Raw genomic sequence first — 23,498 nt, forward strand, 5'->3', positions numbered from 1 at the left:
GATAATTTATAAAGGCTGAAGCACAGGATCCCCACCTGGGACTAAGGCAGTTCATAAGTCTGTCTGGTTCAAATCATCCTTTAAAGTACTGTATCCTTCAAAGGTTCAATAACTCAAATGTTTTCAATATCTAAGTCACATTATGTCACAGTTGCGAAACATCAGAAAGGATTTGTCAAGTCATGCTAATTTTTCTTTTTCTTTTTGAAGTAGCAGGAGATCACATATCACACAACTTCCCCACACATTACCACCGATATGTGTTCCTATCAATCTATTGTTTTCTGATTTGATGATAGCCTAATTAGTCAGTCAGCACTCCATCAGAGCTATTGATCAAATGTATTTGTAAAGTCAATGAACTGAGAAACACGTAGCCAACGTACCGGTATCACTGGACCCTGACTTTGCTTTACTGGGAGTCTGTTCCAGCAGAGTGTCCAAAGCTTTGCTGTAGTCCTCCAGCACCCAGTGGGCCATGCTGCGCAAGAATGGATCCGGGTGCATTGCTATCTAAAATGTGCAAAGTGACTCTTTATTCAAGAAGCAAAGATAGCAGACCTTGCAATATGGGCGTTACGGATTCAGACTTTTTGTTTGCATCTCTCCAGTGTACTTGTCAAACGCGTACTGGAGGATCAAAACAACACCTGATTGCACTCATCAAATGATTCTTTATCTGCCAGTGAAAAACAAGAGCCCTTGAAGCGTGTGACATTGAGCACCGCACCTGCTTATCATGTCCCAGCACATGTCTCTGGAGGATCTTTTTGTAGGTGGATGCTGTCTCAAACTCTGACTCGTATAATCTGGATATCACAAGAGCCAGTTGAAGGTCCTGCAGTTTCTCTAAGCACACCTGAGAGAGGAAATACAAGCAAAAGCTCACACTATTGCACGTATAAAAGCACGGTAGGACAGTTTCTGTTGCAAATGCAAAAAGTGAAATAAAAATGCAACGCTCATTCAAAGGGTAAGATGAAATGCTGTTTTTGTACTTGTCCTTACTACGGAGGTGTGGGGTGCATTTCAATGAGACTATCTCTCAGCCAAAGAGACTAAACTAAATCAATGATAGCTCTTTGCCTGGATGAGCCTCATTTAAATAAAGCGCTAAGAGAAGTCCAGTTACTCATGCAGATTAAATGATATGACTCATTGCTTCGGGGACTCTGTAAGCAGAGGTAACCTTCATGAATAAAGGTTAAGCAAAGAGCTATGTATCTTTCATCATGAAGTGCAGTCACAAATACACAATACACAAACCGCTTTCTCAATATTCCACACAGCTATTCTATCTTGACAGCTGTAAAGTAGTTTTGCCTTTACTAAACAGCGCTTCAAAGGACAACAACGTCCCCAAATTCTTGGTTCCATTGTGCGAAAAGCTGCTGAGATATGTAAATATTTTTGCAACTAAGGTTTATCTTGTGGCTGAAGGCACTCAAAGACAGATTCACAGCTGCACTTCTTTTCAAGTCTATGATCCACTTGCCTCTACTGCATCCTTAAGGGAGCCAGCTAAAAGGAAGAAGGCTGCTGAATGATGAAATCGCTGCTTTCCCAAAAGAGAAAAGGCATTTTTCAGAGCTGCTTTCCTCCATCGGTCTTCACTGAAGTTGTTGTGGAAAAATTCAGTCATCTTGGCATTCTTCTGTGATCTAGAGAGGAGATTCAAAACAGAAAGTCCTGCGCCACTGGTCTTAAATCAGGAATAACATTAGTTTACAGTAACTCTGTAAACAAGTGATGTGCTGCATATGGGTTTCATATGCAAAAATTCTACCTGTACAGCCCCCAGACCAATGCCTTCTTCTTCATTGCCAGGTAAAATATGGCTACATCCAGAGGATCATTACTTCGCTGAAAAGTGGCTTTCGCAACCTGACAAGGCAGACAAACAACACAAGCTCACATCCTTTTACTGTCGACAGTTATATCCACATGAGTTGTACCCGTGTGTGCGTGTGATTTCAGTGCATTTTTGTGGATGTGGTTCTAGCTACCTCAGGAGACGACCATTCATTTGCACGCTGTTCCGAAGGAGAGTATTGCGGTTGCACTTGACAGGTTTACACAAACTGTGGTGCGATTTATGGTTGTGGTATTTGTTTATAACAGCAATAATCTGAACCTGAACCAAGACTGCTTTAAAAGCAGGGTCTTGGTGCACTGGCAAATGATAATTGCGGTTTTCTCATTCCAACATCAAATGGGTTTTGTCCGAGGTGATATGGCATGACTCCTTCTTGTCGCACCAAGTCAACCCCAAAATGACATTGCCGAAAATAATTTTTTGATTTTTTTTTTTTTTTGGGGCCTGCATTTTAAAAATGTTAACATGAGCAGAAACGTTTTTTTAAACATGAAAACCTTTCATAAATCAGGCCCTTAAACTTCAATAATGGTCCCTGGATATCTTCTCACCTTCTCAATGCATCTGCGAAGCTTGTTGGGACTCCTAAGCCACCAGCCCACACCCATAGAGCGTAGCTCAGGCCAGGTGGGCTCTCCCTGGTGGAGGGCAGGCAGCATGTGAAGCAGCTCCTCTTCAGCTTCAGAGTGGAAAGCCCAGGCATAGTGACATGTCGACAGGCCTGTACAGGAGGAGTGAAGGACCTTAGGAACTACTGAGTTGCAACAATCTTATAATGTTTTAGTATAGATGAGCTACACAAATCGTACTTTTTTTTTTTTTAAACCACGGCTACAGAGCCAAGTGCCCTATTCAAGGGTAGCTTTACCGTGTTAGTTAAATGGTGAGGAATGAAGTGTCTACTCCCCATCTTTGAATGAAACTTTTATGTTCAAGGTTTACAACGGTGATTTAGTAACTTTCATTTTTAGAGTCCAGATAGTAAAGAGGTAAATTAAGACAGTTGAGTGTGTTTGAATCAAAGAGAGTAATTACAAAATGTGTGGGGATGGCCGCTTGTCTCAACGGTAACATTAAAATTTATTGAAGGGCATTCCGCCGCTTTACCTTGCCGCAGCAGCTGTGCTCGGTGGGCTGGCGGCAGAGAGGTAGAGAGGAAGGTGTGAAGTCTGACAGCAAGCAAAAACTTAAGGCCACAGTCATCCAGTGTCTCACCGCCTGCATAGAAAAGAATCAATAACACATTTCAAAATACTGTCACAGAATGTAGGAGAATGGATTACCCGTCTAAGGCAAGACCATTGATTGGATCTAGCTTGTGCTCTCACTCCGCTGCAGTACCTTTGCTGTGGTCCTGGCTATCTTTCAGGTCTCTGCTGGTGGTTGCAATTGTGTCAGCCAGTGCCATGAGAGACATCTGCTCCATGCGAGTTAGGCCTGGTAAACTAGAGTGCAAGAGATGACTGGATAGAATTTGGGCATGCTCTGGACCAAAGTATGTGGGGCTGTACTGGGACAGGTCAATTACCTACAGGCACAATAAAAGGCAAATGTCAATTAAAAAATTAACATGATCATTTTTATGAATTTTCTTTATCAGAAGCCAACCTTATTCCCAGTTTCTTCTTGCTCATCCTGACCCAGAGGATCCAAGTCCGCAATGCTGGGCGTGTGAAACAACTCATCGTAAGCATCTGTGTGACCGGATCCATGCCCGCTATCACCGCTTACACTGCCCACTTTTTCTGCGTGAAAACAATATTGAACCTCAATTAAGCGAGCCATTCACCTCTTGCCAAAATCCCCTCCAGCCAAGCTGAGAAAACCGATCAATTGCATTACAGCATCAGCAGCAAAATAAATAAATAAATAAAAAGCATTTTTTGAAAACCCGAACATATGTTCGACTGCTATTATGGTGTGGCCCCAATCAACATGATGGAAGTAAAAAAACAAAACAAAAAAAACCCCAACAACAACAAAATGCGGTATTGTTCGCAGAATGTGCTTTGCCATTGATTTGGTTGAACATGAATAAATTCCCACATAATGAATACTGACCAGGCTTTGGAGGTGTGTCCTCATCAGCTGCAAGAAGGGCATAGAGAGGAAGAGGAGGAATAGAGCTGATTTCTGTGTAATCCGGTGTGGAATTCTCATCTTTGCCAAACATCTTCCTTTCCCTGGCCATGCTCCCTCCTGCACTGATAGTTCGAGAGCGTATCCGTTTCTCTGGGTTGGTGGTGTTGTCTTTAAGAGGCACGATTTCCCCAGCGATGCATTTGACCAGGTGGGAGAGGATGGCTTTGGCACGGTGAACCTTAAGTGATAACCAAAAACTTTAGTTTCCTTTCACAGTCAAAACTAAAACATGAACCCACCATGTTGCCCTATACCAGCAATTCCAAGCCACTGTGCCTCGACACAGTGGCTTGAGAGATCACCAGGTGGGCCGCAGGAAAATTATCCAGTTTCACTTAATTGACCTCATACTTATACATATTTTTGTTAACTAAATGTACCATTGTTCATTAACTCATTCAGTACCAGCCAATTCTGGATCAAGTCTGAAAAGACATTTAAAAACGTCTTTGGGAGTGAATGAGTTAATCTATGTCAGTGACATATGGTGACAATAAGAAGAGTTATATGAATTTACAATTAAGCTGTGGATCCATCATTATGTAAATATTCTGCACATGCATGAACTTTGGGGCATTTTCGTTTGGTAATGTTGCAGAGAGACCTTTCTAATGCAACTGTGAGCCTTGGCTCAATTAAGTTTGGACTGTATGGCCTATTAAAGTCATTTGCCACTCAACAAACATGAAAATCTAGAAATGCAAGGTCATAATGTATTTGACCATATATAGGTAACTTATACTTTTATTAAAACTTAAATTTTTTTTATGTGTTTACCAAACTTGAGGAAGGAGATTTTAATATGAAAATACCCAATATGAGCAATAAAACCAATGCGTTGACGATGCAATATACTCACTTTTCCTAGATCCATGAGTTCCAGTAATTGTACCGGGTGGTATTGTGGCAGTGTGGGAAAAAGCTGGTGAGCTGCTTCAAAGAGTCCAGAATCTTCCATCTCCAAGGGAAGGTCATAGACCGTTCTCTTTCCGCTGAGCTTCTGAGCCAGGCTCATCATTGACCTTGTGAGGGCTTTTTTAGGAGGGGCCAGTAAAGAAGTGGGAGGCCCAAGAGTGAGCCCGTCTTCTTGGCTTTGTCTCACGGCTGAGACAATGGAGGACACACTGCTGCAGATGTCTGTGTCTTGGGGAATGGCAGCATTGGGCTTGGGAGGTGCTGGGGGCTGCCATTGGGAGTAGACGTGCATCTCACAGTCCATACCTACTACCAAGATACCATCACGCACCCAGGAGAGGGAGACTGGGATGGGCGGAGAGCCTTCAACAGAAGAGACGAGGTCAACAGATCGAAGCAGAACCAGGCGGGACAAGCTTTGATCTCGGCTGCCATCAGATGTCAGGCAAAGTTCAGGAGGCTTTCCAGACAGACGTCCAAACATATAAATCTTTGTACCTATGCCGACAGTCAAAACATGTGACCCATCCTCTTGGGACACCCAGTCTAAGTGAACCAAACTCTTATGAGTAGAACCAAGGCAGTGCTCATTGGGCAAAGTCAAGTCTATGTTGCCACATGGAGATGTGGTGCTGTTAGGATCTGTTTTATCCAAGACAATAGTTTGTTCTAGAATCCATTGTGAACCACCTGTGGATTCACACTGGAAGATGGCAATGTAGACCAGCTGGTCTCTGGCGCTTGCTAAGGAAAGGCCCGGAGACACATTTGGGCTGTGCTGCACAGTCACGGTAGGAGTGACGTGATGGCTGATGTTGTTGCGGTACAAATAAGGTGAAGAAGCCAGGGTAGGAGGGAAAGTCATCAGCGTGTGAGAGCTTAGCTGAGGTGTCAAGTTCAGAGGTGTGTCTGGCGTCGTCTGCCTGTAGGCGACTGCCATTCGTCCGGCGTGACAGCAGCTGACCTGAACGGGACGACCTGGGACGCTCACAGCACTGCAGTTGGGAAGCCTCTCTTCCACTAGAAGAGGCCACTCCTCCCACTGATACACCAGCTTGGCATTACCGCAAGTCTCGGATGCCGTGGCGTTACACCTCCAGAAGCGCACCTTTCCGTCAGAACAGGAAGTCGCAATGAGGTATGGCACACGGCCAGCTGGCAGGGAACACGAAGCACTGAGATGACCTAACGAGAGAGATAAGACAATAAATTCAATCAGTCATGTAGCAATCTTAACTGAGCCCTGCAGCGAAAAGCCACAAAACGAGAGCAAACCTCCACGCTCAAAATGGTTCATAAATGGCTATCATTAAACTGTACGAATACCACAAAGTACCAACCCAACAGGTTAATATTAATTTCAAACTTACAACATCCCTCTTAAAAATAAACTGTTTAAAAAGCATTTGACACAATTAAAAAAAAATACAGGTAAAAAACCAAAACATTTAATATCAGCCCAAGTGAGCGTATACATGGAAAAGACTCAACAAACCCGGCTCAACTCGGCTCCTCTCTGACATATGAAGTTTGTCTCAGTCCCGATATGACAAAATCACAACATACTGTACTTCCTTGGACAAACAACTGTACTACTTCCCTATTCATATAGGGCTTTAGTGCCATCTTGTGGCACTTTTGGGGTATTTCATAAATACTCAATAATTGAGTTTTTCAGCAAATGACAGTTTACAGAATGTTAATATTTGAATTTGTGAATAGTGAAGCGCAGATGTGTGCTCTACTGTGAGTGCACAATGAATTTGTCACTGGCTTTACAAGTATGCATTCGCTCACCTGCTGAGGGTGTAACGCTGATGGCCTCCACCCCGGCTGGCAGAGGCAATTCTTGGCTGTACAGACGCTGGGTCGTGAGGCCGAGGCGACATGCACTCTGCAGATTGGATGTGCAGGGTTTACTCTTCTGAATTATTGGCGAACTGAAGGGATCAAAGTTAAACGGAGAGTGGCTGATTGAAGCAGCTGTGGGGGTGTCTCGTGGGGAGAAACTCTCATCTGCTGGTGCGAAAACAATAAAAAGTCAAACTAACTTTGTGATCAAACCTTTCTCAGACATACAGCACACTTGTCTGAATCTATTAAAGGGCACGAACCAAAATACAGGGGGCCCCAAAAAATGTAACATCATTTGACTTATGAATGTCTAAATGTCCTCGGCAAAATATCAACTTCATGTTCAAACTCATGCAGGTTTATAACCCAGTTCACAAAGGGTCAATTTTCACACTGCCTGACATGATGCACGCTTTCCTTTCAGCCTTCCTCTTTGAAGTTGCTGTGCCATCTCTAAACCTGCATTCCGATACCGCCGTGCATTTTTATTTAATATCCTCACAAGTGTAATCCTGCACACTCTTGTTTAACTTTATTTGAGTATATTCTAACCCAAAAAATGCCTTTTCATTGCCTTTAAGTAACCTCTGTTCCGTAAAAAATAAAGAAAAAGTCAAAATTAAACGTAACAAATTTGAAATGATGTTATGAGATTATGAAATTATGTGCAATTGTTTGGAACCCCCTGTGCATAAATTCAAACCGTAACAATATTTGTAATACAGTAGATGATTTTACTTTATAATTTCCCCAAACTGGTCCTGATTAACAGAGGTGGAAAGTAAATAAAAATGGAAAAATGTAATTATCCAGATGTAATTATACATATTTTTCCAGTATTGTCAGTATTTCTGACTGAAGTACGGGGTTTGTTTTGATCACAAGTGAAAAATATGGGTTCCTTGTAAAACAGGATGACAGCAAAAGCTTAAAACCTATTGAAACATATGCCATAGAAGAGTCTGGATAAAAGTAGACAGCACACACCCATGGTGACAGGTTTAGCCACGAGATGAAGATGCCACATCTGTAGGAGGGACTGGCCACTTGGGGTTAATTCAACAACTACAAGAAAAAAACTTGCAGCGAAGGTGGGCTTGTTCTGGGCTGCGGGGAGTACAGAGAATATTAATACACTGCATCCAGAGATAAGGACCTGCTGTTAAAAAAATAATAATCCCTGTGATATATAAATTTTTATTTATACCAGAACAATGCGATGAATCTGTCATTTCCTGCGAACTGTCAGGTCTCTCACTGCCGAGTATTAGATCCTCTTCAAAAACATGCAGGAGCTGTGTCTCCTTTCCCTGCTGGAGAGGACAAAAGCAGCCATTCAAACACAGACACTTGATGTCAGGCTTCATCTGCTGTGCAGCAGATCCACACTGACACATAAAGTGCTATTGTCACATACACATAAATACAAAGAGGCTTCAGTATACTCAGGGCATTTTGTTGTTGTTTTTCTTCATGGTTGACCTTTCGCAGGGAATCAAAGTTTATGACTGATTGTCTGATGCCACAAAATCGACTGGCAATCAAAACGTCTATGTTTGCACAAAGACCTTTGCTATAACATGAATATCTATCAACTTAACTCTTATGCGGTAACTTTTTTCATTCCTATGTGTAAAACTTATTTTGTTCCTTTACTCTATTAATAATACTCTCCCCCAAAATGCAACAATGTATACTTACAAAGTCAGTCACAGCGTCCAGCTCAATGATGCACCCTGGTTTCGCTGTCGACTGCTGACTGACGATGTTGAACACCTCGCCAACATACTTCTGAAGTAAAGTGGACACAAATGAAGCGGCAAGAATTCCCAACACCAACAATAAAGTATCTCATTGTTGCTGTGGTGAGGTCCAATGGGAGACATAGATCAGATTTGTGTACTTGAAATTGCATTAGTGATGTTGACGAGACTCTGGAGTATGAAGTGGGAATGGTGGCAAACTTACTGATATCTCAGGATTGGAGAGCTCGCTGAGGAGTTTCTTGGCTTCAATAACGGCCTGATAAAGCCTGAGTGAGTGGCCGTCACTTGCGACGAAGCAGGCGCTGGGAGAGTTACAGTAAGCGCCTGGCAGCAGAGAGAGTATTACATGTCTTTATTTGAAATGCCATCGTTCACAGCTGCCATCATCTTCCAATGGAAGGTGCACAGTGTATCATTCAGATCCTCTGCAGGGCATGGAAGGCCAAAAGTAAGGTCATGGATTTACTTTTCCGTATATTTGATGGCATTTCAACTATGACTGAGGCTGGGGGGTAAAATCTCAGTCCTTCCAAATTATGTTTATTTTAACAGATGTCAATGGGCTGTTAGCATAAATGCCCTGGTACCATTAAGTATTTGCTAAATTTATGCTTAAAAAAAAAATCGATGCAGTTACTATCACTTTCAGCATATAAAAATAACATGAGCAAAGGGGAACGACTGGGTGGAATAGCTTATGCATCAAAGGCAAGTAAAGGCACATTTAGGTACTCGGCAGTGAAAAAAGTATGGTAAAAGTACTGCGAACTAATCCTGAACAAATCCAAGTAATGAAATAAAAATGGCCATACCTAAACAGCTGCTGGGGATGAGTGTGGGCAGCCAGGCTACATTAGCAAAAGCTGAGGCATGAAGAGAATTTATCCGAGCCAACTCAGACACTCCGCCGGACAAGGACAGCGGCCCCACGGGGTCGACCCTCCACAAAATCAGCTCACTGTAGATTGCATTTGGATCCTGCGAAACGCTGCCCAAGGACAACCGGCTGGGCCGTGAGCCGTGGGAACCAGAGAAGACCTCTGGCGGGGCGAGGATGCTGTCCACCTCAGGGGTTCTCAATGCATTGTGGTGTGAGGTGGTGAGGAGCAGAGGCAGCAGAGAGTGGCAGGCCAGGTCGTTTAGGTGGAACCGGTGGCCGCAGTACCTTGACTTGTGAGACACGCTGAGCACCGTGGAGAAAGCAGAGTCTTCCGCAAAACTCACACCCCACTGGTTGAGGGAGCCGTCATCATGCTTGGATATCATAAGCACGTTGGGGGTGAAAATGCTCAACCGAAGACTGCTGCATGGTGCCACTTTCACTTGACGGCCATAACTAATAAGCGCAGATTTGGTTTGGGGCAACGTGTTCCCAGGTGGTCGTTGTCTCCCATGTTGGATGGCCAAATCTACATTCTTGTTGCAAGCATACATGACCACACTGTGACTGAGAGAGATGGCATCCCCTGCAGGAAAAGCCACAGGGATACGGGACACGAACGACACCTGGGAGAAAGAAAAAGACAACATATTACCAAATAAAACTTGTGACTCGGTTAGCACTGACAGCAGCTTAGTCATATTTATGATAATAGCAAAGCCGACCGAAAGTCCTACTGACATTATTTCTGAATTCTTGAATGAAAAATGAATCAAAAGAAGTGAATGGTAATGTTATGAAGACTGAAAAGAGATGACTTTCTTAAACAAAATGACTAGTAGTGTGCACCAAAATAATATCTAAGAATTAAAAGTTGGCATTCAGAATGGCATCTTTTGTGAGTGACAGCTATAAATTGAAGATATGCACATTTCACATCTAACTCAAACGCATCAAGGGTATTTGATGTGACTCATATAATTAGGAATGCAATTATCTGAATGTGTGGATTAAAAGCTATGAGAAGAGGGGTGCTATTTTAGATGTCAGATCATTTAACACCTTGATTGAAGGGATTATTTTTATGGGCTACAGAATTGATTCGCAATGAATTAAAAGGTGATTGAATGTGTCAGTTTGCAATACGAGCGTGATCATGGCTGGAATGCTAATGCGGCCTGGCAAGTACCTGAGCTTGTCGAAACATTCGGGGATGATATTCATCCAGCCAATCCACATTCCAGACCAACAGAGAGCCGTCCGTTGGATGGATGCTGAACAGCATGTCTGCCCCTTTGTTCCACTCGTCCAAAAGCACATCCACTTGGTGCTCCATTGCTGCCAGGGGGAGCTCTGTGACATCGGGTCCTTGAGGGCCACTCGGCCTGCTGGACACTTCATCTTCAGAGTTATCCTCATTATTGGAATCTGGAGAATGGATGAAGACCAAACACAACACAAAAGAAAAAGCAGACCAACAATTTTAAACCGAGTATGACTAGCTTTCAGATGTATGCTGCTTTAAATGGAGTTTCGTAATATAGGTTTGTACCTTCCTGAGGGCAATCGTTTTGTTGCTCCAGGCTGCTGCGAAACTGCTGCAGGAAGACTTCCATAGCTAACGTGAAGTGAAGCTCTTTGTTGTTTAGCCAGTGGACGGTGAAAAGGCCTCCGGGTTCCGCATCCTCCCCAGCACTCAGGGATGATATGGAGGGGAGCAGTGGAATGTCTGCATTTGAGGAAAATGTTAATATAGTATAAAGAAGGGGAAAAAAACCTAAATCTGTCATGCAGAAAAAACAACAACTTTCAGAAGTGTTCAGTATAATTTGAGAGAGTACTCAAGCATAATACAAGCATCACTTTCAGGTCATGAAAACCTATTCTACTACTAAGTTGCCCCCCGCCCCCCCAAAAAAATAATTTTTACTTCAAGCCACAATTTACATTTCACAAGGCAAATCAGAGAGACCGCAATCTCATCTACTTATACATCTTTTAATATTATATATTCAAAAAAAAAAAATGGCCCGACAAGAGAGTGGCCAGATTCAGCTTGTGACGTGGATGTGACGAGTCCAACCTGTTGCAGGGTTGATGCTGGCCGCTATGTGAAAGTGACAGAGCGCGTTGGCGTGGGGAAGGTTGCTGCTGCTCTTCTTGTGGCTGTAGTGTCGGCTTTGGTTGTGGGACAGGCCGCCAGTGTGTGAGGGCTGTTGTGCATCCGGATAAAAAGGAGGCTGAAAAACAAAATAAATCATTGGAACGAGTCCGAATATTTAAAAAGCGTTAAGTCGTGAACAAGTAATTAATAATTAAAAGAGGTATGAAGCAACATGAGTTCAACTTGCCTCTTGTCAAGACGGACACGTTAAACCTTCTTTAGAGATAATGTAAATAATAAATAGACTATTAAGAATAAAATTGCTAATGTTATCAAGCCATTCAAATAATTTCACACTGAAAAACCTCTGGTAAAGATCTGAGTGCAAGTGAATTGATTATTAGTTTAAGAAAACATGAAATACTCCTGAGTTGAAGGATCACATACTGTGGTGGCAGTAAATAAAGTTCTCAAACAAACTTTTTCTAGTTTTGCCTTGCAAGCCATCTAAGATCGTTCACTTCACTGGAGAAGAAGGATCCCTGGATCCTTCTGCCGGTTCAAATTTTAATGACTAATTTCACAGACGTATGCTCAAAGACAGTGCTCAAGGCAAAGTCGAGGACTGTGCACATCTCTCTCTCTCTCATATATAAATTCATGTCATATTCCAAATTATTTAAAAATACATCACTGTCCTAGGCAACAGTAGATGTGAATGCTTTCATAGTCAGAAAGAACTACTATTTCATGGAAATCGCATATTGAAGGTTGATCAGCATGGGTTTAAAAGATTTTTCCCCCTCCAATTTCAAGGGGTGTCAATTATATGCAGATGTTTCAGCGAGCCGGCCCAGTCCCCACCTGGGGGTCTCCTGTATTTCACTTTTGTGTTTTGTGAATCCAATAATATACAAGCCTCCCTTTGGAATTCAACTACTAAAATAAAATTATTGAGATCAATCAGTATTCCTGAATGAAATTGCTGTTTCGTATTAAATAAAAAGTGAAAACAGCAGAAAAACAGCAACAACCAAAACACACTGGCAGTAACTAATAATGCGCATAGGAGGTGCCGAATTGAGTGAGTTGATTATTTGGGGCCTAGCATCTATGGGGTCACCAACCTATTTAAAGCTCAAAGCTAATTCTTGGGTATGGACTAATACTAAGGGCTACAAGTATGGAACAGATGAGTACCAACATGCAACACTTTATTTCAAAAAATCTCAACCAATGTTCACCTTTTCAAATGATCACTTCTACAGCACTCCTAGGAAATCACAATGTTCCATCAATAGTTGGTTATTTTTAGAACAAGCCAGCGGGCGACTAAATTGTGCCTGCGGACACCACGTTGGTGACCCCCTGTGAAGGACAGCTGCTATTTGTAGAAATATGATCGCCTGAACACCTTAATATTGTTGCTTACTTCCTGGAGTGTCCCTGCTTGTGATCTCCCATTGCAAATCCTGGAAGAGCTTGCAGATCTCTGAACGTCGCTTTGTTGGTGACCATGGTGGTCCGACAGGAGGCTGTCCCCCGGCAACAGTGTCTCGGCCCAGAGCCGACACACACTGTCCTTACAGCTGGTGAGCAAGACATTACACACTGAACCGCTGTCAGGAGAAAGGAAAGGTCAAGTCATGAAAAAAGGTCCGTGGGGTAAAGGTCAAGTTCTTCTCAGGAGAAGACAATTCAATCATACAGTGTTGGAGTTCCGTTAACATCGACACATTTTCAATAATGCTTGTTCTCATTCGGGGTTTCACCGCCGGACAATTAAGAGTTCGCAATAAATCTAACGTATTATTTTGGAATACGCGAGAAAGCCAATCGAATGTGATCTTCATAGTTAAATATCAACAAAAGGGTGGATAGTTTCATTTAATTATTTCATTTCAGTCTATATCATTTTAGTCTTCTTATACAGCGATTGAACTCTCGAAATTTGTTGAAGTACATTCACATTTTAGTTAAAACATTGCTTGTATGTACACACACACAACGAGTACGGTTATGCCTATCACAGAAGAAAAGTGGATCCTCCCTCCCTCTCTTTTATATGTTGACCTTGAAACCCTCACAAGCCAAGCTCATGTAATATCCTAATAATGATCTAAAATTCATAGCATTTCATAACAGTGGAGTAATCACCCTGAAATGCTCAGGGCTGAAGATAATCAAGCCTAACCAACAAACCCGCGTCAGGTGCTTGTTGTGTTTGGTTTGTTCCTGCTATATCTGCATCTCTAAACAGCTGAGTGAGGCCCAGGTTACTGTTGTCAAGGCTAACTGGCCGTTGGCCACTGGCACGACATAGCTGGCAAAGGCCACTGCAAATCCTCCCTTTGGGCCAAAGTTTGGGCCCTCAATTGTTGGTTTACAACAGAAGGAGAAATGACTCGATTCAAGTGTTAGGTTTGTTCAGTAGCACTCAATTTCCTCATGAGCAAATTGTGTGGAATGAATTAAATTAATTGTTCACTGTCACATCCAGGAATGTTGCCTGTGGCAGAGTGCTTCAGCGCTCAAAAGAAGAAATGACAAATACTCTGCTCGGGGGATGTGCTGGGCTCTTCAGGGAGTCAATACATGATTTGGACACAGAAATGGGAACACTAGATATTTATGTATCAAATTTCAGTCCGTTTCACCATCAACGTCAAAATGGACCGCCGGAGGTACGCTTCAAGTTACAAAGAGATCCGGGCTTTTTAAGTCGCCATATGCGACGCACTAAAAAAAAGCTAAACACACAGTACGCCCAGTAAAACTGGCTTTAAACAAGATCGGTGTTGTTTCAGCCAGAGCTACATTGCGAAATATAAACAGGCTTGTGTTGAATTGTGGAGGTTTCCATTATACGTACATAAGCATAATAAGAGGATTGTCAAAAAAGCCATCTCTGTAGTTTGCTTACCGTGGCATGTACTTGCTGGTCTTCCTCCAGGAAAAGCCAATAACAGAACGCGGATGGGCCAGGTACACAAAGGAAAAGGCTATCTCTCCCTGGGAGTTGACACTGGATTCTGAAGGTGTGAAAAGTCTGAAATTTCCAGACTTCCACTTATTAGTGCTGTACCACACCTTCACAAGGCAGTCATCCTGGAGACAAAAAAAAAAGACGAATACAGGACCTATGTTGGTTTTAATTCAAGAACAATATCAATTCAACCACAATCAATTTCTGACTAATCATAAATCAAATCAGGGGAAATCTCATTCACCTGGCCAGCGGTAGCAAAGAATTCTCCATCCGGAGAAAACTTCATTAAACTGACTGGAGAGGCCGTCCTGTTGACAAAGTTACAGTTTGAAATGCCTGAAAAAAAATGCTAAATATGAATTTAGCACAATATATTCCATGTAACCCTGAGCAGAAATCGCAGTATTAGTGCTGAACACATTTTATTCATTCATTATTAAGGAAACAGTGCCATAGAAACAACGTAATTAAACGTCATCCATGACTTACTTGCTTTGCCAGATACACTTCCAAGCACAGTGACAGTCTCTTATTTCTGCCCGCTGTCCTCCTTCAGCGTCATCATCAAAATGAGACCACAACTCCAGGCAAGTGGAGCCTGTTAAAAGCATGCTCCCTGCACAGATAAAAGAGAAGCACGCAGTCAGAATCGACAATGTCCTTTATGTAAACCGTGATCTTTTGTTGCCACACGTACCTTTGGGGTGCCATGCCAGGTTACGCACCACAGACTGCAAAACAAACTGGCCAGTCTTCTGCCATTGACAGTTCAACGTCTGTGTGCAAACAGAGGCCAATATTAGCAGGTACAATGTGTCACATATGTGATGGGGCCACACTGCAACAGCTAAAGCTGTAATAGCCGGGAAGAAACTGCAATGAGAGAGGTGCTTCGCAAGACAATCCTTCCTCGCAATCCAGCAACACTTCTGCATGGCTTGTACAACAGGACTGGTTGATGAAACAATGCTACTGAGCCATTGATTGATTTCACTGGGGTTGAATATCCATCCAGCCATCTTCTGAGCTGCTTATCTTCAGGGTCGCGGGCATGCTGGATCCTATCCCAGCTGTCTTCGGGTAGTTGGCGGGGTACATGCTGAACTGGTTGCCAGCCAATCGCAGGGCGCACATAGACAAACAAACATTTGCGCTCACACTCACACCTTGGGACAATTTGGAGAGTTCAATTAACCGATGATGCATGTTTTTAGAATGTGGGAGGAAATCGGCGTACCCGGAGAAAACCCACACAGTGACGGGGAGAACATGCAAACTCCACACAGGAGACTGGAATCGAACCCTGCACCTCTGTACTGTCAGGCGCACATGATTGTGCTGCTCTGGGATATAATAGTAGAATAATAAAGGAGCATAATATATCTGATTAATATAACACTTGCTGGGGCTTTGTCAAGTCATTTCCATGACCTGAAAAGTGCTTTGATGGAAATGTCACAATATAATAAAACGGGTACTCACTGTCAGTGATGTGTCTTTTTGATCAGGATGCTGAACTGGCTCAAAAATGCATACGATGCTTCCATAGGAAGCTGCAATCTGCCAGTAGACAAAAATGACGTTAGTAAAAAGTATGAAGGACAGCCAGAAGACTTGCACAGCAAATTACCGATGCTAATTATACAACGAAGAAGAAAGAGCATTCTAACCACATGGTTTGTTGGATATACAGTACTGTCTACATTTTCAGACAACAAAGTGCACCAGATTTCAAGCCGCAAAAGCTAAAGCCATATATTTTTTTAAGTACCGGTACATATATATTATCCGCTTCGCTTTATTAAAAAACTTGTTATTACCTTAAATACCAGTAAATGTTTTTGTTTTCCCCCTAGCAATGCCGAACACGGCCAGTTACAGAGTAGCCTCCCAAAAAGGTCACCGATCGCTGCGTGCGGTTCAGGCATACTCCATTTTAACTTCAATGTGTAAGTGACGTTTATGTTTACGCACTTGTAAATGGCAGCGGCCTCCCAGAACTCATTTGCGACAGAAAAACTTGTTTCAAACTATTTCGAACCTGTTATTGATCAAGCTTTTGCTTTAATAAATGTGGAAAAACAATCACAACCTCTGTGCTAAATAGAGGAACGAACACCATCTGGATTTAGCACGTAATGTTTACATCAGTGTCGACGTGTCACACAGCTGTAAAACTGTGTTTCGGATTAATGTAGTGGTGCGTGTAAAAAGCATATCAGAATAGATCACCACACATGTAAACAACATTGTCCATCCATTTGATCAATCGGTTTCATTCTAATCAGAGTACAAGGCTTCATGTGACCCATGACTGACATGAAAATTCAGTATGAGCTCGAGCTCACACTTTCATTGGCACACTGTGATGTGTTAGGCAATTTCATCGGTCAGATGTGACGAGATCATGAAGCTCGTTAGTAAAAATCCATAAATTAACCGCGCCACATTTAAAGCTGCAGAGTTAAAGCGTGGGCAAAAAAGTCGCTGCCTGTAGTCCGGAAATTACGGTAAATTCAACCCAAAAATAATGTGTAAAAGTTTTCATTGTAAAAGGAGAAATAAAATTTTGCTGAAAACTATGATGCACATATTATTGTGGTATTATTTAAAAAGTGGCCAATCATTTAGTCTATTGGATACATCCCATAGGATAAAAGCTTTAGTGTAGTGATTCTTCAATTCTTAATTTAATTCCTATACCAGTTAGGACTAGAAGTAGAACACTATTCGACAACAAATACTAAACATATGTTTTGAATATGCTCCAAATAAAACTGTGATGTATACTACGCTTGTGTGGAAAATGAGGAGGGATGTCGCAGACACAGATTTATTGCATGACAAAGCCTGAATATATACCGGGCCACAAGTTAAAAATAACTCAAGTCTATAAAAAGCCAAAATTGACTCGGCCCTGCAATGTCTACCACGCAAACTTCTCCTTAATGATTCATTCAGGAATACATGAGCTTTCCACGGTTTACAATATTCACCAGACCTAATAGGTGGCATTTCTTACCGCAAAAAGCACAATAAACAACTTATTATTAAAGCACAGCTGTCTCTCTAACGGTGTAATTACAAAGCCCAACAGTGTCAATGGCGGCATAAATACATGTAAAGTGCCATGCATGAATGTCCACATGGATATCTGAACAGTGATCTTTTATCATGATTTTGATCAATAATTTACCCACAGTGAAATCACTTTTACTCCCAATTATAATAATGTGTTTTGAAAAAATCTTGTTCCGTCTCTGCAGTTGTGCTCTTTATTCACATTGTTTGTGTTGTATTACAAATGAAAATGAACGGGCGCTGGACCTGTTTGGCAACATAAAAAGAAAGAGACCTGTAAGGCCCACAGGCCAATGGAATCGGATTTAGGATCATCAGGTGACTGATAAAAGGCTGTGTAAGCATTTTGAATGAATGAACTCTTTATTTCCAACATGGATAAGAATGACAAAAGAAAAGAACTACCGTATTTCCCGGCAAATATAGTTGGTGCATGACTGCCGGCGGCCACCTTCTTTAGTATGTTAAAGAAGCATGACATAGAAGTTGGCAGCAATGCACCCAAATTATTTGCCAACCGCCAAAATAAATCAGAAGAAAAAATAAGGAAGTAGTCGCGGCATCTAATTTGTGACGTTTCACTAGTTTAGCATGCGGCTTCCACCACGACAAGGAAGGACATAGTCATGTGTGGGTCTCATTTTAAAAATGGGTTGAGGTGTTACAATCAGGATGTGCGTCGCCAATTTACAGGGAAAGAAGTCCTACTATAAAAAGAACAAAGTCATAATATTTTTAGAAAAGTCTAAATATGACACATAGGGAAAAACATCCAATCTCTACAAGAAAGCAGCTGTAATGCTACAGCAGTCCTCTTCTTTTGAATATTTTTGAGTGGAAAAAAACAAAACAAACGCAATCTAATATTCAACAGTCCTCTTAAATTTGACCCTGCATAATATTGACTCCTTAAAAATATAAGAGTGGATTCACTGGAAATTTTAGCTGTGCAGGGATACACAGCTCCCATTCTTTTGTGCCCCCCTGCCCCCTTTTTTCCCCTTAAATAACCAAGGCATATGACAAACAATGTGACCGCCAGGAGCACTGATGTGATGGAACTAATGCCATTATTCTGAAAAAGTCGAGTAAAATGTCAGTATGTCCCCTTTGTTACATATAATTTCCAGTTGTGTGTCTTGAAAATGTGAGGCAGAAACAATCCATCATTGAAAGCAATAAAGATGGCATTACCGGGAAGCTGACCCTACCTGCCCTCCCTGCAGTGAGCAGTCGACACATCCCACCTGGATGTTTCCATGTTTGGCCCCTGGGATGATCTGCACTCGTTCAAAGTCACTGCCCAAAATGACCACGTCACAACCAGAAGCATAGGCCTGTCAGGACATTTTTAAGCCCAGAAGTGAGAGGAAAACGTGACCATGAGGTCAAACAGATAAAATCAGCCTTGACATTCATTTTCACTGCGTTTCCTACCGAAATATGAGCCACAAAGTCAAGTGAGCAACTGCATTATACAAATCGGCAACTTGGTTAACCTTGCTATACAGGAGGTAAGATAAAACTGTATGCCCAGTTTATAACATATAAAACTTTCGGCCGTCATGGGGAAATGCTTTTGCACCAGAATGTAACAGTTCATCTCGAAGACCACAACTGATTTTTTTTAAATTACTTTTGATGAGAAAAACACAGGCTTACACTAGCCCGTCACAGGATTACTTGTTGCAACATTATCTCGCAAGATGGCAAATGTTTGCATTTTTACGCCTCTAAAAGCTGTTGTCATCCAAATGCAGGGCTGAGATAAGAGTTTTTGTCGGCCCAGCCTGCTATTAATCTCGTAACTAAGGAACTATCAGCCATCACCCCTTGGACCAACTGTAATTGCCCGTTAGCCAAAGTGTAGCTGTACATAAGAATATTATTCAATTGAAAATGCCACCGTGATGCTTGAAACAGATCACTTTGTCAACCAGAGTGCCTTGGAGAGAAATATGTAAAAACTGCTGTAACTTACCGTGAATGGTACGTTGTTGATGGTCCCTACAGAGAAACAATTGTCCCCGGGGTTAACTGCCCCTGTGAGGACCTGATGAAGATTCATGACCCTAGTGAATGCTCCTTCCTCCTACTTTTTCCCAACAGTCTTCATCTTCTTCTGTGGCCAAAAAAGTGATGCAGCCAGGCCCGAAGGGAGAGAGGAAAGGAGGGAACGATGAAGTGTGATGACATAAACAGAGAATGTTTTTTGTAACCGTCAAGAAATGAGCACATCATCCACTGGTCCAAGTCACAGAGAGAGAACATATTTTATCCCGGTTAGGAAGTATTCTGTCACGTTTGCGAGGTGGTGGTGGACCGTCACGTTTGCAGTTCTATGTGCCTCCCCCCAGTCGCACTGACAAAAGAATTGTGGCGCCACCATTGTTTAAGTTGCCCATCCCTGAGACAGATGGATGCTATGTTGGCTCTGTGTGCTGAGCTGTAAATGAAGTGAAAGAAGAAAGTAATCCTGATCGGTGCAATCATATTACTTGGCAAAGGAAAATAAGTACAGCATTCCTTTAGCTCAAAGGTGCCCAACTCTGGTCCTCGAGAGTGCCTATCAAATCTGTTTTAGATGTCTCCCTCCTCCAACGTACCTGATTAAAACCATCAGCAAGCTTTGCAGAAGCCTGATAACAATCCTGAACATTTGAATCAGCTGTGCAGGAGCAGGGAGACATCTAGAACAGGTTGGATGGGGTCTCTCGAGGACCGGACTTGGTCACCCCTGCATTTAACTTCTTCAGTGTACTCTGTGCTCACCCTTGCCTCAGCAGCCATGCTTTGTATGAAACAATCTTTAAACTAACGCTTACTTTGGTGTTAGGAATCCCGGGGTCCACAGACTGTGGGCAGGTGGGAGCAAATGTGTTTGTGTCTTTTCTCATTTGTTTTGTGAAGCACTGTGTGTTGTTTTTAAAGTATGAAAGAAAGGTGCTATATAAATAATGGTTTGATTTGATTTTAAGAGCCATGGCAGAAATTTTATGATGGATGAACTAAAGATGGAAATGACCTTTCTGCTTACTCTGGTGCAAGCATATTTTCATGTCATTTGATGTTGATTAATGGTGTAGCGTACACATAGCCCATAAACTTGAAAAAATGAAATATTCCACAATTTATAAAATATGTTTTTTCTTGTATTGTATACCTTTTAATTGCATCTACAATATGTATCATCATTTCATAAAACTATCCTCAAAAGAGAAGTGAAAGAGAAATAGTGAAGCAGAGGAACGCTCAATTTTTTTGGAAGCTGGCTATGATATCCCCTCTTAAAACATGCAATGCAACGGAACACAAGATGAGGCCCGCCATCTCAGTGAACACCAAAACTAATGTCGGAGGTGTATTTTTAATAATTTGTTTTTGTTTGCTTAAATCGGTCAGTTGCGCAAAAAAAGGTTGGGGGCCGCTGCGTGAAAAATTACAATGTTGTCATTGATTAATCGACTTCAAATGATCTTCCATCACATTATGGTAAAGTACAAAAAATTGTAGTCGGTCCATAGTGCACATTACTCGTCAAAAGTATGAACACACTTTTTCATGCCATTGAATAAGAAACCAAGTGAAAATATTTAACCAGTAGTCAATACTTTTGTGACATGTTTCTAATGAAAAATAACGACCGTTGCTAAATAAAAGTTGGAGAAATACTGTATTAGGTCGAGTACTTAATGAAATGTCCACTCGGTGGATATTGGACACAGTTTTCCCGTTTGAATGAAATGCGATAACACTGCTTTACAAATAACAGTAGCAGCAATTCTGCTGGACGAAGCGAGAAAAGAGGGTCAATTGCACGTCCTACTTCCTGTGCTGTTGCCACACACGTGACAAGTTGGCAGCACATAAGAAACAAGGGCACAACAGCGCATTTAATGTTGTCTTCACAGCCGTTCAGTCTTTGTGCAATTAGGCTTCAGTACTTCTCTTCGGACTTGTACTGCATCGTGTCAACTCGGCTGTCAAGTTTACCGAGCCACCGTCATTAATAACCATAGGCTCGTTATAAACTAATTAGCTACCCGGACTCACCTTGTGTCTCACTTTCTGACAATGTTCCGCTGATTTTAGCTCCACTGTCAATGCCTCCTCGCCAGGGCAGCGTTGGAATTAAGGTCGAGTTTCGCTGTCCAAGCAAGAGGTTCGAACTGGTACCGATTCGGTCCACTCACTTAGCTAGCCTTAGCGGACTAGCCCCTGTAAGCTCTCGTTTACTGCTAACCGTAACAAAGGCAGCTTCACAGCACATCTGACACATATTCAGCTTTCGAAAAGCCCCGGTTGCCTCAAATGCTGCTACTTCTCCAACGCTAAACCACAAGGCGCTTGCCTCCTAAATGTTAGCAAATAGAAAGCTTCATCAGCTGAGGCTATGTTGAAGATGCGTCATGATAGCGACCGTGTCGGCGTAGTGCATCGTGGGACTTGTAGTTGTATTTGCAAGGCCGCGAGGACCGGGTTGCCAGTAATTACTCTACTGTTCTTAGCTGACTCACATTGCGTTTCATCCTCCGTGTTTACACATTTACTTGTGTAAACAAATCGCTAAAATGTCAACTAAAAAGAAAGCTTCACTCGTATCCGTAGTCTTTAGGATGAATTTAAATAAGATTTAACACCCCCCTCCCCCACGGATAAATATTTTAATACTTAACTATACTATGCAAACTATAAGTAATGTGCATACTTATAATACAATACAATACATCCTGATTTATATAGTGCTTTCACAACAATAAAGTACAAGTTTTTAGTTGCCTTTCTGGACCAGGAGCCGGCCAAAGTACATTGTTAAAGGTAAGGATGCATGCAAAGTGTTTGCAGACATATACATAGGTAAACTGAAAGCAAGCATAAAATATGTAGTCCTAATAACAGGTTCCACATGAATGTCTTGAATATAAATAATTCTTTTTTTTTCTTTGTTTTCTTGAATTTCTTCCAACTGCATTTTCTAAATAATGATGATACAATAATGGTGTTCTAATGACCTCACTGTGTAAAATGAGATTTGAGGTCAGCGTTGAAATCCAACAGTGTCTATCTGCAGCCCGCTCTCGTTGAAGCGATCGTCTGTGTGTGAAGACTGAGTCATCACAAGGTGTCAGTGTTGCCTCATACACTATATAAACCAGGGGTCACCGACCTTTTTTGAAAATAAGCGACTTGACGTTTATGCTCTGATTAATAAATAATTATGTTTTTTGTGAATGCACCGAACATGGTAATGATTTCTCACAATACTTAAGAAATAGACATCAATATGCCACACTTTTTTTTTAACAAATATCTACCAGTTTATATTTTCAGATCACTTATAAAACATTCCTCGTCAATCACAATATCATAGTAATAGTGAGCTATTTTTGGAACAAGCCCACGGGCTACTGAAAGGTCCTTGAGGGCTCCCTGGTGCCCGTAGCCACCGCGGTGGTGGCCCCTGGTATAAGCCAGTAAATTTGGGGCACCGCTGCAAAGTGATGACTCCGTTTGCATTGTTAATCAAAACGGATTTAACGTGAACTAATGTTTAATAATGTACAAATTGGGTAGCGTGTACCTCATACTGGTACAGTAGTATCTATCTATCTATCTATCTATCTATCTTATCTATCTATCTATCTATCTATCTATCTATCTATCTATCTATCTATCTATCTATCTATCTATCTATCTATCTATCTATCTATCTATCTATCTATCTATCTATCTATCTATCTATCTATCTATCTATCTATCCTTTCTTGACATAGTAGATCTGACATCAGGAATCACCAATATGTTGCCCCCATGGACCACATCAGTAGCTCTCAGAACTCTTATAGAAGTTATTCGTTAGATAGATAGATACACATTTCCAGAATGACTGA

The 23,498-nt window shown here is 41.8% G+C and overlaps 1 protein-coding gene across 5 annotated transcripts in view; it reads right to left on the reverse strand.

Moving 5' to 3' along the window:
* Positions 1 to 22,021, reverse strand: part of dmxl1 (Dmx like 1) — a 41,707-nt gene extending 19,686 nt beyond the window's left edge. For 2 of the 5 annotated variants that reach the window (XM_086110832.1, XM_086110829.1), the window contains exons 1-28: positions 21,661 to 22,021; positions 19,589 to 19,729; positions 18,819 to 18,944; positions 16,009 to 16,086; positions 15,224 to 15,302; positions 15,016 to 15,142; positions 14,768 to 14,834; positions 14,461 to 14,645; positions 12,970 to 13,156; positions 11,517 to 11,673; positions 10,986 to 11,162; positions 10,623 to 10,861; positions 9,366 to 10,059; positions 8,756 to 8,877; positions 8,489 to 8,578; positions 7,995 to 8,100; positions 7,775 to 7,894; positions 6,731 to 6,949; positions 4,878 to 6,118; positions 3,938 to 4,196; positions 3,485 to 3,621; positions 3,218 to 3,404; positions 2,984 to 3,094; positions 2,428 to 2,597; positions 1,787 to 1,884; positions 1,496 to 1,661; positions 731 to 859; positions 387 to 513 (exon numbers count right to left, since the gene is read on the reverse strand). In XM_086110832.1, the coding sequence (XP_085966958.1) occupies positions 387 to 513; positions 731 to 859; positions 1,496 to 1,661; positions 1,787 to 1,884; positions 2,428 to 2,597; positions 2,984 to 3,094; positions 3,218 to 3,404; positions 3,485 to 3,621; positions 3,938 to 4,196; positions 4,878 to 6,118; positions 6,731 to 6,949; positions 7,775 to 7,894; positions 7,995 to 8,100; positions 8,489 to 8,578; positions 8,756 to 8,877; positions 9,366 to 10,059; positions 10,623 to 10,861; positions 10,986 to 11,162; positions 11,517 to 11,673; positions 12,970 to 13,156; positions 14,461 to 14,645; positions 14,768 to 14,834; positions 15,016 to 15,142; positions 15,224 to 15,302; positions 16,009 to 16,086; positions 18,819 to 18,944; positions 19,589 to 19,675 (5,485 nt within the window). In that variant the 5' untranslated portion in view covers positions 19,676 to 19,729; positions 21,661 to 22,021. Of the gene's footprint in view, positions 1 to 386; positions 514 to 730; positions 860 to 1,495; positions 1,662 to 1,786; positions 1,885 to 2,427; positions 2,598 to 2,983; positions 3,095 to 3,217; positions 3,405 to 3,484; positions 3,622 to 3,937; positions 4,197 to 4,877; positions 6,119 to 6,730; positions 6,953 to 7,774; positions 7,895 to 7,994; positions 8,101 to 8,488; positions 8,579 to 8,755; positions 8,878 to 9,365; positions 10,060 to 10,622; positions 10,862 to 10,985; positions 11,163 to 11,516; positions 11,674 to 12,969; positions 13,157 to 14,460; positions 14,646 to 14,767; positions 14,835 to 15,015; positions 15,143 to 15,223; positions 15,303 to 16,008; positions 16,087 to 18,818; positions 18,945 to 19,588; positions 19,730 to 21,660 lie in introns of all 5 variants that reach the window. The other 3 variants (XM_086110831.1, XM_086110827.1, XM_086110828.1) reach the window with 2 other exon arrangements.
* Positions 22,022 to 23,498: the final 1,477 nt, after the last annotated feature.

This window comes from Hippocampus guttulatus, chromosome 5 (assembly GCF_054856545.1).
Source record: "Hippocampus guttulatus isolate MCC_2025c chromosome 5, RoL_Hgut_1.0, whole genome shotgun sequence".
NCBI classification, from domain to species: Eukaryota; Metazoa; Chordata; class Actinopteri; order Syngnathiformes; family Syngnathidae; genus Hippocampus; species Hippocampus guttulatus.